Source organism: Phalacrocorax aristotelis, chromosome 1 (assembly GCF_949628215.1).
Source record: "Phalacrocorax aristotelis chromosome 1, bGulAri2.1, whole genome shotgun sequence".
Taxonomy (NCBI): domain Eukaryota; kingdom Metazoa; phylum Chordata; class Aves; order Suliformes; family Phalacrocoracidae; genus Phalacrocorax; species Phalacrocorax aristotelis.
Genome location: NC_134276.1, coordinates 15346031 through 15362183, shown reverse-complemented (window position 1 = coordinate 15362183; position 16153 = coordinate 15346031). Strand labels below are relative to the sequence as shown.

General features: G+C 37.7%; 1 protein-coding gene across 1 annotated transcript in view; it reads left to right on the top strand.

The window, feature by feature from the left end:
* Positions 1-16153, top strand: part of TRPC6 (transient receptor potential cation channel subfamily C member 6) — a 109113-nt gene that overhangs the window by 77980 nt on the left and 14980 nt on the right. Inside the window, exons 5-8 of the mRNA XM_075081863.1 lie at positions 5116-5329; positions 7159-7386; positions 11467-11731; positions 14796-14991. Coding sequence (XP_074937964.1) covers positions 5116-5329; positions 7159-7386; positions 11467-11731; positions 14796-14991 — 903 coding nt within the window. The remainder of the gene's footprint in view (positions 1-5115; positions 5330-7158; positions 7387-11466; positions 11732-14795; positions 14992-16153) is intronic.

Below are 16153 nucleotides of genomic sequence, written 5' to 3'. Positions count from 1 at the left end.
CTGTATGTAGATTCCTGTCTGGCAAAGATGAAGCATGAGTATAAATTCCTGACATGCTTAAATAGTACTTCAGAAATGTCTTATTTTAAAGCTGAGTTAGAATGGAGTGGCTACAAGATTGCATGTTCTGACAATTGTAATTAAGACAGGTAATGCAATGTATATTAAATTAAATCACAATGGCTGAACAAGAATTGTCTTGTAGAAATTGTACTTTAGAAACAATGAGTGAAACTATTTTTCATTTAGTGGTTGTCTTAGTAGACAGATGCCGAGGATCCTCATTTCCCATTGGTTCAGAGCTAGATGAAGTTCAAGCTGTGAGTTGATTCCAGTTACCTCATGTCATAGAGGTGCACTCAGTCGAACTAGGCAGGTGATGTAACACAAAATAAGATTTATTCTAGCCAAAAGTGCTTTGATACTCCAGTGAATGTTTGTAAACCACAGGTTCAGGATGCCAATGGGAATTAACACTACACAACCAACTTAAGAATTCTTAAGCTTTAGAACAATGACCCAAGATACATAATCACTCACCCAATAAGGTGAGGGTTCTCAACCTCAAGGAGTTACCTTGGGCAGATTCCTGACACAAGGGGAGAGTCCCTGACGGCAGACCCGCTGCTCCGAGTAGGACTGGCTCAGTTTGTCCCCTGGCAGGACTCTATACCCTAGTGGAATCTGCCCTGTGGTCATAGATGGTCATGTCTGTTAACTGTTGGCCGAGGGCTCCGTCTATCGGCAACTGTGTATGTGACAGCAGTCACAACAAGGCAGTAAGGATGCGAGAAGTATTCAGCAGCTACTTTGCTTCAACAGTAAGAAAGACCCAGTTTCTATCAGGGCGAGTGTACCTGTCACACCTCAGAAGCAATTTTGGTTTTGATGATTAAAAATTAATAGATAAAAGCCGCTGAAACATGAATGCAAGAAATTATACCAACCATCATCAGTTTTCTAGAGATTGAACTGTGTTGGCTTGTCAAGACAGTGCTAATACTCATTATATTTCATGAGTTTTTAAAGCAGTCATGCAGCCTCCCCTGCATCTATTTATAATACACTGTCTGGATTCAGATGCTACCACTGTATCTGTTTTGGATGATATATAATATGAAAAGCCTTTTCACTGAAGATGGGTTACAATCTCTGACCTCTGTGAACTTTGTGTTGAATCTGTTTTAGTTGGTCACTAGCCTTTTTAAATGGACACTGATGGAAAACTTCCCTTGAGAGTATGCTAGAGGGAACAAATGGGACCCTATGAAGATTACACAACAGGTTACAGTATAACATCCATGATTTTAGCAGGTCAAATCCTGCGCACATACAATGATTCCAGGGGAAGAGGAAGGTTGAAAGAGAGAACTGAGGTCTTTGTGGGGTTTTTTTACTGTTCTCTGAGAGGAGAAAGGTCGTTGTTTTTTGTTTTGCCATATTTTTCTTTTTTTCTTTTTTTTAAGTCTGGACAGTAAAAATCCGTTATATCATTTTCACTTTTCTGTATAGTGACTAGGATTTTTTGAATACTTTAGTCTTAAAACATGCCTTGAGATTCAACATACTTCAGTAATTGGTTTTCAACTGTAGCAGTGACTTATCTATTTGTCATTTTACTTTTTCAATCATTTATTGGATCTTAAAGTAAATTTAAACCATTGTACATTCTGGAAAAGCTATTTCAGAATAGCTTTTTAAAGTCAAGGTTCAAGGCACAACATCCTTTAAGGTTTCACTTCCTCTGTCGCTATTTACTCATTTCATTGCATGATTTATATGTTGAATGCTTTTGTTTCATTATATTCTGCAAATGTAAAATCTAATCCACCTTTTTCACCAGTTGCCATTTCTTACCTTGTGTTTCACTCATACTTCAAGATTTGATTCTTCTGGTTTTTGAAGAGAAAAATGTTCGCTGTTTAACTTCAGGTTAGGATGGCTCCAATACAGAACATGATCTGCATCAACAAAGTCCATTCTTTGTAGGAATTGATGGAATTTTATAAATCTCTTCTCCTCCTACCAAGATAAAGTACCCGTTGTTCTTCTTAGTTTGCCACTGTAGGGCATAGTGACAGAAGAGAGAAAAAATACTCACAGTATTTATGGTGAAAATAACAGCTTTCAGTGGAGTTATTCTGACCCATTTCTTCATATTCTCATGCCATGTCTCTGAGAAAGGCAAAAATATCTTTATGACATTTCAACATCTCAGTCAAGTTACCTGTGTAGCTGACTGGTTTTCTCTTTAGTAAAAAGTTAATCTGAGCTTAGACCATAGGTACTGAATTGAGAGTTTCATATCTGGAAGAAATTTCATAGAAATATGTGGACAAAGTCATGTTAATTTGGCAGGAATTCACTGGTGTCAGATGCCAAAAGGAATTAAGATTGCCTCTTATTTAATGAGTTTCAGCCAGCAGCCCTCATGGAGGCACTTCAAAGTTTTGTGAACTGTTTGCATTTCTATTTGGTAATTCAGTCTAACTCCTGACACAATTAACCCAAAACTACTATTTTATTACTTGACATTTTGGAAGAGTAAACATTTTTTTCAGTTATCTCCAAGAATCTCTATGTCTATGCTGTTCAGCTGTAATTAATAACAGAATTTAGATTTTTAGCTTTCTGAATTTGTAAGTAATTCAGTCAGACCCTGGCCAAGATGAGGGATCTGAATTTGAGATTGAGTCTTCTTTCGCTGTTCCCCACCACCTGGGGTTGACACTTCTAGAAAAGTAACTTGATAAGTCCCTACAAGCTCTCTAGCAGCATGATCTGAGGGTTACACACATTCCTCTTTTGCACTGTGGTAAAGAAATTGAACATTGTGTCCAGTATATGAGGAGCTAGGAAATTTTCTTCCTAAAAAAGTATATGCATTATCTCTTTTTTTTTGTTAGCAGGCCTTTTCTCCTTTGTGATAGATTTGCTACTTGGAATCCTATTTTATCATTTCTTTATCAATGCCATACTCCATAATGTTGCAATACTGATTGTTTCTGCAGAGTCACAAAGGTGGAATAATGTGAGTCACTGACTTCAGTCCCCAGCAATTTCAGGTGACCCTATATACAGACAAATACATATCGAAGTATCCACAGTATATTTTATATCTTGCCCTAACCCAAACCGACCAGTAAAACTCTCCAAAACTCTATAGCAAACCAAAGACCATAGCACAGAGGATCAGAAACCAGAAAAAAAAACCAGAACAAACCCCAAACCCACTTAAATTACAGAAAGAGATACGGAGCATTTAGAAGATCATGTCCTTGGTCTGTGCAATGGGAAGGAATATATTACCTCAAAATGCACAGTGAAAGTATATTACAGAGGAACTCTAGCTTATAGAAAGGTCGAAATTTGCAAGATTATGGCATTGTCTTTACATGTTGTTCTTTCTTTCCCTGTTTCATATTTTCTGATCTTTATCTTTTCCATAAAGAGATTCAGAATTTTAAAAGTGTCATTTCAAGATTTTATTGGATCACTGTTACATAGCAATGCCATAATAACTTCCAGCATTTGTGTAATGTTCAACCATAGTCAGTCCTGCTTCCAGGAAGATTTTACTATACATATGTAAAAAATACTTTTCTGTCTCTTTTGAAGGGGTGGGAGGGGGGATGTTAGGAGTCTGGTCTTCTAAATTTTGTATTTTTTGATCAGGGAATATATTAACATTACCTCCTTTGGTAGTTTTTCTTCTTTTCTGGCTATGTCTCTTTCTGGCATCTGTCTCCTAACCCATCTTTGTTTGTCAACACAAGCATAATGCATTTAAAAGGACACTGTCAAGGTGCTTTATAATTTTCCAGCTCTGCTTTATTGTGTGTTGTTTATGACTGTTCCTTCCTACCTTGAAATAAATCTTTCCCCATGATGATTATCTGTGCTCTTTGTAGTTCACGCAAAATAATCGGTTGTCGATGTTCACCTCATGAGGCTGACAGAATATTTTATTTAATAAAAGATAAATTACTTTTATTGAGTGAGAAGCATAATGAATGGCATGGGATTGCTAAATAACATAAAGGAGAAAGAAGATCAAATTTTGTGCTGGCTAACTTTGACAGTGTTCCTTTAACAGTATCTTGTTTTTATATTTGTCTAGTTTTCTTATTGTTATCTGTATTTGAGACCTTACCATTGCATTCTTGGCTGCATCCTCTTATTCTGTGTTTCTTTACAAGCTGACTGTAAGGGCAGCAAAATTCTGACTTTGATGTTGAAACAAGTACAGCAAAAATACAAATACCAATACCTTATCTTTCTGCTTTCCCCTCCCTTTTCCAGACCACAGATTGTTATAGATTTCAGCTGAGATCCATGACACTTGCTTTGAATTCTTTCCAAGGAATTTTTGTCAGATACAGATACTGCCTTCATCTAAAATAAAAGTGTGGTTTTCTGCAGCTGCCAACTAAGTGAACAAGCTAAGACTTTTACTATTAATACAGGCACTCTCAAAATTAAAATAAAAAATCGCTAAAAATTCAGCCTTGTGTGAGTTTGTATGGAACTTCTAGGTTTTTTGTGTGTTGCACTAAACCATTTTAAAGTTCTTAGTTGTGACAAAGGAAGGAAGGAAATCTTTTGAGGCTTCATGCCTTTTTTTAAAAAAGAAGATAAGTTGAGAAAAATGCAGAATAACTGCTAAACTGAGTATCATGTCAGTCAGGAAAGAGTTCTTTAGTCATAGTTCACCCCTGGTGACAATTCAATGCTTTTAGTAAGTGTCAAAATCTCATTTTTTCTTGCCTCATAAAGATGACTAGCATGTAAGAAATTCAACAACTATAATACATTTTTCTCTTGATTGCCTATAGTAGACATAGATTCACCAAAATAATTACAGAATTATTTCAAAACAATGAGTTAAAACTACATATATAGTGAAACTGATAGTTCATCTCTCTGAAAACAGCAAATAAGTAGAAACTTTTAAAGGTGACTGTCAGCATGGCGTCATAGTATACAACTTTTTCCGAATATTTCTTCCTATGTGTAATTGACGTATATATTTCTCTGTGTTACTGTTGTTTGTATACGTTTTTATTTTGGAAGAAGGCAATGCAATATCCTTGTGTTTCATAACCTCTGTTGCAGCTGGGAAGGATAATGCGTGGACCATTTATGAAGTTTGTAGCCCATGCAGCCTCTTTCACCATTTTTCTTGGTCTACTTGTCATGAATGCAGCTGACAGATTTGATGGCACCAAACTCCGACCTAATGAAACAACAGGCAATGTAAAACAGCTATTTAGGATGAAAACATCCTGTTTCTCATGGATGGAGATGCTCATTATTTCTTGGGTAATAGGTAAAGATTAATTTCCACTTGCATTTGTATTGCTGTGATTCCACTGAGGCTGGACCAAATGTTATCATTTGCTATTAATGTTATGTGTAAAAATTGCAATAAAGAGAGTTCATTCAACTGGCTGCAATCCCACATTGGCCGCATGTTTCTTATTGGATGTCAGTAGGATTCACATGTGCCTAGTTAATCACAAACATTCAGGTTGACTTAGGTGGAATCTTCATCATCTGAATATGAATGGGTTCAGTTTCATGAATATCAAAGGAGAGTGTCTACCAGTTTTCTGGATTTTTTTGAGTCTGGCTGTGTCAACTCCCAAGGGGAATGATTTCCACATCATGCACCAAATTTTCTTGCATCCAATTGTCTCTTTCTGTTAAGTTTCTCTTACTTTGCAAGTATGCCTGTAGAATTAATAACATGTAGCTGAATGTATTGTTGACAATATGTATTATTGGATATAGACCTCTGAACATTGAGCAGTAGATTTTTCCATCCCAACATAGGAATGAAGTGAATACTATGAATAGTACTCTGAGCAGACCCATTCAATTCAGTGATGCAGTACTAGACATAAGAACTTGAATAAGGACCCTCAAAAATATATTAGCTATCTGATTCTTATTTACAAGTCTAATACCATTTATTCCAATGGGATTTAGATGCCCAGATATTTTCAAGATCTGGGTTCTGGTGGTTAGTTAAGTCAGTAATATGGGGGAGTTAAATTCAAGCTAAGTAAAATCTGTTTTCATTCAAGAGGTTATGCATTTAAAATATTGCTTTTATGAGCTCTCTGTGATTGAAACGGGAGCTATTTGTACACCAACTAATTCTTATAGCCTCAAAAGACACTGACAATCTATTTATTTAATCATATAGCTTTATATAAATTAATATAATGGGATGTTATGGGAATAATATGGCACTTAACGTTTCCAAATATTTTATAAATATCGGTGTTTTCATCTGATAATAAAGGAGTAAATAATTTTCCAATTTGAAGTTCTAGTTTGCTAATTTATTTTTATTTCAGTGTCATGCATAAGATGGTTTATGAAAGATTATTTCAGTGCATACAGATGTAGCACTGAATTTAATTACTGTAATTAACAATTGTCCTTATCTGAAAATGATGAAAAGTTCCTTCAGACAATTCGATAAGTGCAAAAAATAGTGATGTTATTCCAATTCAGTTTTTTATTAGCTCTCTTTATAATCCTAGAAATGTAGTTCATGATTAAATAAATTTTAATTTAGGAAAAGGATTTGTTCAATAAAAAGGATGACATAAACTAATACTGTACTTCTATATTTTGTTATAAGGGGGAATAATTGGGAGTCGAACAGATACCTTTGCTCTGTTGAAGAAGCATTAACTGATTCTTACTTTCATGCTCATTTGTCACGTACATTTGCAATTTCAGTAAAATAGACTACACCCAGGGTACTCTGCAAATAAGAAAATGTGAGTTCTGCTATTAGTTCTACCACTATATGATCATACCAGAGCATTTCTGCTCGTTCAGTTTCTTTCTGTGTCTGTAACAGATGGTAATACTCACAATCCGTTCTTATTTTTGAAAGCTTTTGTAGTTGTACAGGAAAAAGCAGTATGACAGATCGTTATTATTACTCACATGAGAAAGAAGTACTGGAATGTATATGAATTGACAGGTTCAAGGATTTAATTTGTGTTCGAACTGCCACTGACCAAAATGGTTTTGAGTTTGACTGCAACCAAGAGCCTATCTTATACATAATAAAATATCACATGAAACAAGCATGAAGATAAAAGAACACAGTTTTCTCTGTTCTCTCTTTTACAGGCATGATATGGTCTGAATGTAAAGAAATTTGGTCTCAAGGTCCAAAGGAATACCTTTTTGAGTTATGGAATATGCTTGATTTTGGTATGTTAGCAATTTTTGCAGCATCATTCATAGCAAGGTTTATGGCGTTTTGGCATGCATCCAGAGCCCAGAACTTCGTTGATGCAAATATGAAAGATCTGACAAGTCCAACACTGGAGCCCAACATAAAATACTACACCTTGGGTGAGTTGACTGTACATGACTAAGACTTACTTCTTGGGCCAAGATGAACTGATTTGCTGTTAATAAGTCTTCAATACTTTAGTTCTACAATGTGCTTCTTAAGAAATTCACAGAATCACAGGATCACAGAACCACAAAATGGTAGGGGTTGGAAGGGACCTCTGCAGATCATCTTGTCCAACCCCCCTGCTTGAGCAGGCACACCCAGAGCAGGGGGCACAGGAACACATCCAGAAAGGCTTTGAAAGTCTCCAAGGGAAGGAGATTCCACAACCTCCCTGGGCAGCCTGTTCCACTCTGGCACCCTCGCAGTCAAGTTTTTTCTCATGTTTAAGTGGAACTTCCCGCGTTTCTATCTGGCCCATTGCCCCTTGTCCTGTTGTTGGGCACCACTGAAAAGAGTCTAGTCCCATCATCCTGACACCCACCCTTTAGATATTCATAGGTATTGATGAAATCAAGTTCACACCTCTTCTCTTTCTCATCCCTACTATTTGATTACATTCCCTTGGCTATGCTCAGTCATCTCTTTGGGCACTGTTCTAGATATCAGGCACTGAAATGATCTAAGATGAAAATTACCCCACTGTCACCCCACCCCTTTTCAAGATTATTTTAATCCAGGTCATTTAATCTGTTCGGTTACCTGCAATGCTACCCTGCAAACACTTGTGTTGGCGTGACTGCAAATGTGATGTACTGTAATGCAGGGGCAGAACTAAGCAGTTAGATGCAGGAACTTCTTAAACCTGCTTTGCCAACATAATCAATATATCTTTTATATATTCTTTGCTCAGAGACTGTTATATTATTTTAATATTTCTCAATCCACTCTCTTTACCAGTAAGAAACAAAAATGTTAGCAAACTTGCTTGGCATATATGAGAAATGACTAGGAGCTATTTTGCCCATATGAGAAAAAATTAAGCTCTGTTTACTTGTATTCACTCTCACCACCACCACATCTCTCTTCCTTTTATTAAATATTTTTCTCTAGATACTGAATTACATCAGTTTCTATCTCTATTGTATGCCTCAAATACTGTTTCTGATAAGGTTGCATTTCTTCATTATCCAACCTGTAGACAAAGCAGAGCAATAAATTTACATTCTGAAACCCATTAAACTATAGTCTAATAAATTTTACTAGAAAGTTACAAATTTCACATAAGTTATAAAAACAGCTATTTAAATATTAATTCAGTTTTCGGTAACACCCACTTGAATAATTTGCAACAGGGACTGTTCATGTTCACAGGTTCTGGATATGACAAGCACAAGTCTTGTAACTCATTTATGCTATATAATACTGTATCATCTAGCAAGGCAGTTTCTGTTGACATCAGTCATGAGTTGTGACTTTGTTATGCACTTAAGCAGAGTTGAGCCATTTTTAGTGTATAGACTCATAGAATCATTTAGGTTGGAAAAGACTTACAAGATCATTGAATCCCACTGTTAACCTAACACTGCCGAGTCCACCACTAAACTATAGCCCTAAGCGCCACATCTACACATCTTTTAAATACCTCCAGGGATGGAGACTCAATCATTTCCCTGGGCAGCCTGTTCCAATGTTTGATAACCCTTTTGGTAAAGAAATTTTCCCTAATATCCAACCTAAACCTCCCCTGGTACAGCTTGAGGCCATTTCCTCTTTGTCCCATTGCTTGTTATTTGCGAGGAGAGACCAACACCCACCCCGCTACAACCTCCATTCAGGCATCTCTTCTATAATGAAAAGCTGAGAAAGCTGGGACCATTCAGCCTGGAGAAGAGAAGGCTCAAGAGGGATCAGGTATATAAATACCTGAAGAGAGGGTGCAAAGAGAATGGAGCCAGGCTCTTTTCAGTGGTGCCTTGTGACAGGACCAGCGTCTATGGGCACAAACTGGAATACTGGATGTTCTCTCTGAACCTCAGGAAACAATTTTTAGCTGTGAGGGTGACTGAGCACTGGCACAGGTTGCCCAGTGAAGTGGTGGATTCTCCATCCTTCGAGATATTTAAATGCCATCTGGATATGGTCCTGGGCAACCAGCTCTAGGTGGCCCTGCTTGAGCAGGGGTGTTGGACCAGATAACTTCGAGAGGTCCCTTCCCACCTCAGACTTGCTGTGATAATACAGCTCATCTGGAAACCTAAAAGACAGCCGTTTACTAGCCCATACTGAATCATCTGCCCTCTTTGACTTTAGTTATCCATGAAATCTGAGGTAAAGCTAACATAGGTATGTCTGCGTATGTGAAAATGTGCGGTCTTTTGCCATGCAGACATTTTCTCATCTGAATGTAGTGTGTAGTAGGCTTTACAGTGAGGAGCTCAATAAACAAAGGAATATGCACATACCTACAAGAAACACACAGCAGCTAACAAGGCAATGAATATGTGCTAACTGAGCCTTGTTATGCCTAAAATCAGTCATTCATTACTTTGTCATGATACACAAATGCTGGCATGGCAGTAAGTTCCTTGAAGAATATAATTTTCTGATACATTATTAAATTGTTATTTGTTAGTTAACATATCTTTTTTTTTTCCAAATGCCAGTGATTGCCTTCATTGCGTTATAAATTATTCGTTTCACTTTTTGGCATTTACAGTAGAATAAACAGAGATGACAACACTCTCCTGGGATGTAGGAAACCCATCCCAGGTTAACCTCTTCTCTTTACCTGAAGCACAGTAGTGAATTGAACTTAAGCCTCCCACCTCATGGGGGAATGCCTTAGTCTCCATCTAGGAAGTATCCTGAATGGTATTGCTTTGGATTTCTTCTTCTGACACTTTTCTGTAAACATTTTTAAGTACAGGTTTGAACCTGAATGTTCCCCTCTTCAGTTAAATCTGTTCCCTATCAAACAGCAGTATCATTCTGTTATTCTATTAGCTTCAACAGAAGAGACTGATAGAAATGGTGATAGAAAAGGTGATGGAAATGGGTGTTCAGTGTATGTCAGGAAAGGGCCATTACCATTTCACTATGAGCAAAAAGATGGAGTAAATAGAAAATTGGAGAAACATTGTTTCCACAGTTTTGGAGTTGTGGGTGGCAGGTAATGTTTCCAGATCCCCACATCCAAACAGTTCATTTTGGATAGCTCAAACAAATCACATTTTACTTAAATTCTCTAACAGGCAGGGATTTGACTCCCCAAAAGTTACTTCAGTGATCTTACAGCACACGTTTATAATCAATGGAGATCTAAATACAGTGAGTGAGCTGTGAAATTGTTTTAGCGCTACCTGGCTTAATTCAATTGGCCAAATTAAGTGTCTAGTGCCATTTGAATTGCCAGGGTGCTGGTCCAAAAAGTCCTCACATAGATCTGTACAAATAATCTTGGATATCCTGGGCATCTCAAATGGCAATGGATGTCTCTGTTCGGGTATCTGAATCAAGGCCCAAGTGCTTACTATGCTGCACTGACTATACATCCCATTTGGGTAGATATCTATAGACACCTTAATCTCAAACTAAAGCCCGCTTGTGGTTTCTTCTAATTAAAAATTACACTTCTGATGAAGGTGTAAAAAGAAAAGAGTAAAGCATAAGTAAAAAAGTAAAAAGCTTCTCCAACCCTGGCATAGTAGATGGAATAATATCCGACTTCTGTTTCAGTCTTAACAAGGTATCTTCCTTTCCTTCACTTTTGTTTCCAGCAGCATCTTCATGTGAGACATTCGCTGAGCACTGTGGCACTATTTGAGCAGTCATACTTGGCACATGGAAGCCCAAGTTAATCCCTACGTATTCACAGCTCTCAGTGAGGACATAGATTTTCTGTGTGTTTTTTAAGTTTGAAAGGGTAGAAAGTAACTGCTCCTTACTTTTAGACAGCAAAGTCTTAGAATTCTTCTGCAAGTGAAAGTTGCTGAAAATTCATGATGCAATGCACAATAAAGGAAAAAAAACCATGAAGACTGCATCTTATCTGTTCCAAATTTGCATAGCACCATTGTATTTAATTTCTGTTTAGCTTGACTTGTTCATTTTTACTCACCAAAAGAGAGTACTTCAGTGAACAGCCTGAGGTGGACTTTGAAATACTGACCAAAATTCTCATCTTTTGTTTCCAGCCAGAATAAACTGGGATCCATCTGATCCTCAGATTATATCTGAAGGCCTGTATGCAATTGCAGTAGTATTAAGTTTCTCCAGAATAGCCTACATCTTGCCAGCTAATGAAAGCTTTGGACCGCTGCAGATATCACTTGGCAGAACTGTGAAAGACATCTTCAAGTTCATGGTGATATTTATCATGGTGTTTGTGGCTTTCATGATTGGCATGTTTAATCTCTATTCCTACTATCTGGGGGCAAAACAAAATGAAGCATTCACAACGTAAGTACAAGTGATTAAACTGCAGTGATGGTGGGCTGTTTTTATGGCAAGTCGGTTGCTTGTATTCTATTGTTTAAAGTTTACTAATTGTTTTATAAGTTTTGCATCTCTTAAAAATTTCCTTGCCTTGGATTAAGTAGTAATTTTCTCTCTTGGTATGTTGCTTAAAGTATATATTTGAAATCAGAGGATGAGCTCTTGATCTCAACAATACTATGATAAATCAGGAAAAACAGGCTGGGAAGGTGAGAGGTAGTTGGCCTTTACATGAGAGAACAGCAGGAATACTTGTACCTCTGCCTAGGGATAGATGATGAGCCAGCGAGAGCTTATAGGTCAAGATTAGAGGGGAGATGAACATGGGTGATGTTGTAGTGGATGTCTGCTACGGAATGCCTGGTCTAGACAAAAGTAGATGAGGCCTTCTTCAGACAACTGGAAGAAGCCTCACACTTGCAGGCTCTGGTCCTTATGGGGATTTTTAACCACCCTGATGTCTGCTGGAGGGACAACATGGCAGGGCACAAGCAGTCCAAGAGGTTTCTGGAGGGCATTGACAATAAATTCCTGACGCAGGTGATTGAAGAGCTGATGCAGAGAGGAGCTTTGTGACACCTGACTTCTACAAAGAAGTAAGAGCTCCTTGGGTACGTTAAGGTTGGGAACAGCCTTGGCTGATTATGAGATGGTGGAGTTCAAGATCCTGAGAAGAGAGAACAAAGCAAATAACAGGACCACAACCCTGGACTTCAGGAGAGCGGACTTTAGGCTACTGAGGGAATAATCTCATGGGATAAGGCCCTGAAGAGAAGAGCAGTCCAGGGAAGCTGATTGATTTTCAAGAATTGTCTTTTCAGTGCCCAAGATTGGTCCATCTCAATGGGCAGGAAATCAAGCAAAGGTGTCAGGAGGCATGTATGTATGTGAACAAGAGTGACTGATGGGCCAGCTGGTTGTGATGCCACTCAAAAGGACCTTGACAGGCTGGAGAAATGTGCCAACAGATACCTCATGAAGTTCAGCACAGGGAAATGCCATGTCCTGCCCCTGGGGAGGAATAACCTCAGGCACCGAGACAGGCTGGGTCTGACTGGCTGGAAGGCACCTTGGCAGAAAAGGACCTAGGGGTCCTGGTGGACACCAGGTTGACCATGAGTCAGCAATGTACCCTTGTGGCAAAGCAGCCCAACAGCCTCCTGGGCTGCATTAGGCTGGGGAGGCTTATAAAAAACCAGAAATACCTCAGACCCTTTACACAGCACTGCACATATGTCAGATGACTTGTCAGTACAATCTGTTGTTCAAGGATTTCAGGACATAGGCTGGGTCAGACTCTGGGCCATCACTGGCACTTCAGAGTGCAGCGTAGCAGCTCCCTGCAGCATGTGGGAGCAAGGCTGGTTCCTCCAACTTCTGCTGTTATCTGTAATTGAAGCAGACTAATAGCTACAGTGTGATACACGTGATAAATTACTTGTCCTTTGATTCAGACAACTCTGTATATTCTGACCAGTCAAAAAAAATTGAATCCCTATTTTAAACTCTGGCTCTCCATAGTTTCCAATGGCAATAACCTATTCAATCTTGAGAGAAGAAAATATATTCCTTTTTTTTTCAATTCTTTATTTCCTCGGCTATTCTTTTTTTCTTCTCCCACCGTAAGAAGAGAAATTCTGAATTTACCATGTCAGGAGTTATTTGGTATACATTTGTCATGCCTCTCAATTATAGCTGTGATTTTAAGATAAATCACTTGAGTGGAAACTCATTCTTTTCTATGCTCTGTGGCCCTTGCCCACTTAATTTCCATCTGTCACAATATTCAAGGTATAGCTGTTATGAAGTATACTAATCCAGGAAGCAAACTTGGCCACAAGGGAAAAAATTGTTACTACTTTTTTATTATTATTGGTTCACACAGCAGATAAAGTACAAAAAAACTACAACTCACAGATGGAATACTGGTAAAATACTATAAGCAGAGAAGTAAATTCATGACTAAAAATTACAAGTTTCTTTAAATTTTTTTTCTTAAAAATAACACAGTAAAATCAAAATGTGCTTGTAGCTGTACGCTTCTACGGGAGAACTTATCTTGAGCCGCATATCTCCGGGACACAGGGCTCTACCCACCCTGGGGACAGTGATGCACAGACATCAATATGATGGATACAAAATGTCCGTTTATTTAGCTGCGTCACATGCTTATATAGCTCTTGCGCTTCCTGTTCCTGCCACTCCTATGGGGAGGAGTCTATCTTTCCGTCACATCCCGTGATCTTCCGGTCGCCGATCCCTGTCTATTCCCCTACATGTGCTTTGCAATGCTACTGTATTTTTGGGTATGGGGAACTGAGATCTCTTCATCAAAGCAAGAGAAAATATGTCTTCAAATGATTGGAGATAGGAGGTTTGGATTTACGTGTATATATATAAACAGATTAAGAGGAAACACATGCATTCAAATGAACTAACCTGACAAAAAAACAAGTGTCACTACACCATAGCTTATTACCTTTACCCTGGATTTGTGGAATAGTGAAAACTCAACTGGGGGATTATGGTCGGTGAGACTCAGTTTTTGAAAAATGCTGATTTGCAGTCAGAGATCCTATCTTCTTCACAGTTTCAGAATGTTAGTCATATTAATGGTGAAATAATTTGTGCTAACTGAACTAATGGTTCAATTAAAAGAAAGTATTTACAGATTAATTATTTTGTTATTTATGTAATCACATTACTGGCAAGTATGTGGCATGTAGATTAAAGTAGTTAACAAGTGAATCATTGTAATATTCTTTTGAGGGTGTATATATAATTCCTAAACTGAATCAGATGGTTTTATTGCCAGTTCTAAATATTAGTAATCTTATATTATGAAACAGCCTGTACCTATGAAACGAGACCGTCTACTTGTCCTGCATAATAGCACTATGGTAGAGTTCTACATTACGATAATGAAAAAATTTTTACACTGTATAAAAATGGTAACTGGCAATTTATACAGTAAGAATATACAGCTTTTCTTCAGTAACATATTCACGTGTTCAATTTCTCCTTTTAGTGTTGAAGAAAGTTTCAAGACATTGTTCTGGGCTATATTTGGACTCTCAGAAGTTAAATCAGTTGTCATCAATTATAAACACAAATTTATTGAAAATATTGGTTATGTCCTTTATGGAGTCTATAATGTTACCATGGTCATTGTCTTACTGAACATGCTTATCGCAATGATCAACAGTTCATTCCAGGAAATTGAGGTAAAAATAGCATTTATGATGAAATATCACCACATTTACTGTTATAGCTAATTGTCTAAATCTCCTGGAAAATCTTTCTTGTTAACGTCTTATTTAAGAAAAATAACACGTAGGCTTTTGTAATATATTAGGAGAAAATATTAATTCCACTGTACATTTTTATTTTAAAATACCTGGAAATTACCCAGCTGCATGTGCTTGTAATAGTAAGAACTAGACTGGATGAAGAAACTGCTGTTGAATTATGTTATGTTCCTGAAGAGGATGGGCTACATTGTGTGACTTTGTGAATCTTTCATTTGCCTCATTTGTAATTATTATTTGGGTAGTGTCCGTCCTGCTGCAAGGTTCCTATGTCTTGACCTCGCACACAAATCTATAACCTGCTGTCTTCTTCCTGTATTTAAACAACTGTTGCTCTAGTCCTCTGCAGTGAACATATCTTTACTTGACAAAGTAATCAGCAGGGTTACTGAAAATCAGCATGAACTTTTGCATGCCATGGAAAACAAAGAGCTAAATCATTATCATTGTTTAGAAAAAAAGGAAGCAGATCTCCAGGAGCCATCCTGGCCTTTCCCAGGTGACGCCCGTGCCACAAAGCAGCAGACTCAGGTTGTTTGGCACTGCTCTGATCCCAGGTTCTACACTCTGGTTGGGGCTGTAGCGTTGTCCAGCTTGAGCAAGAGCAACACACATTCTTCTGACTCGGGAGGCCGCACAGCAAACTGTCAGGTTCAGAGCAATAAAAAACAGGCTATTATCGAAAAATATGGTGACTGGGTAGAAACAGCTTCTAAAAACAGCTACAGCAATATCAAGTCATGTCCTTGAACATGACATCAGTCCTTTCTGCAGAAAACCTTCTTGAACTTTACTCTAAAGTGAATGTTTTGGTTATCGTAAATGTTAAGCATAAACCATGGTGAGGATAGCATACCTGATTTAATCTTATATTCCAGCAATTGGAATTAGGTAAGAATCACTTAATCTTATTTAACTTCATATTTAAAGTAACAGAGTAAAATTTTCATTTAAAATTCTGATACAATGTCTTCTTCACAAAAAAGATAGTAGCTACAGAAGAGACCAATCAGATAAGAAATCAGAGCTGTTAGTCTTATTGAGAGATTTTCATTTTTGTTAACAGAGGAATTTTCCA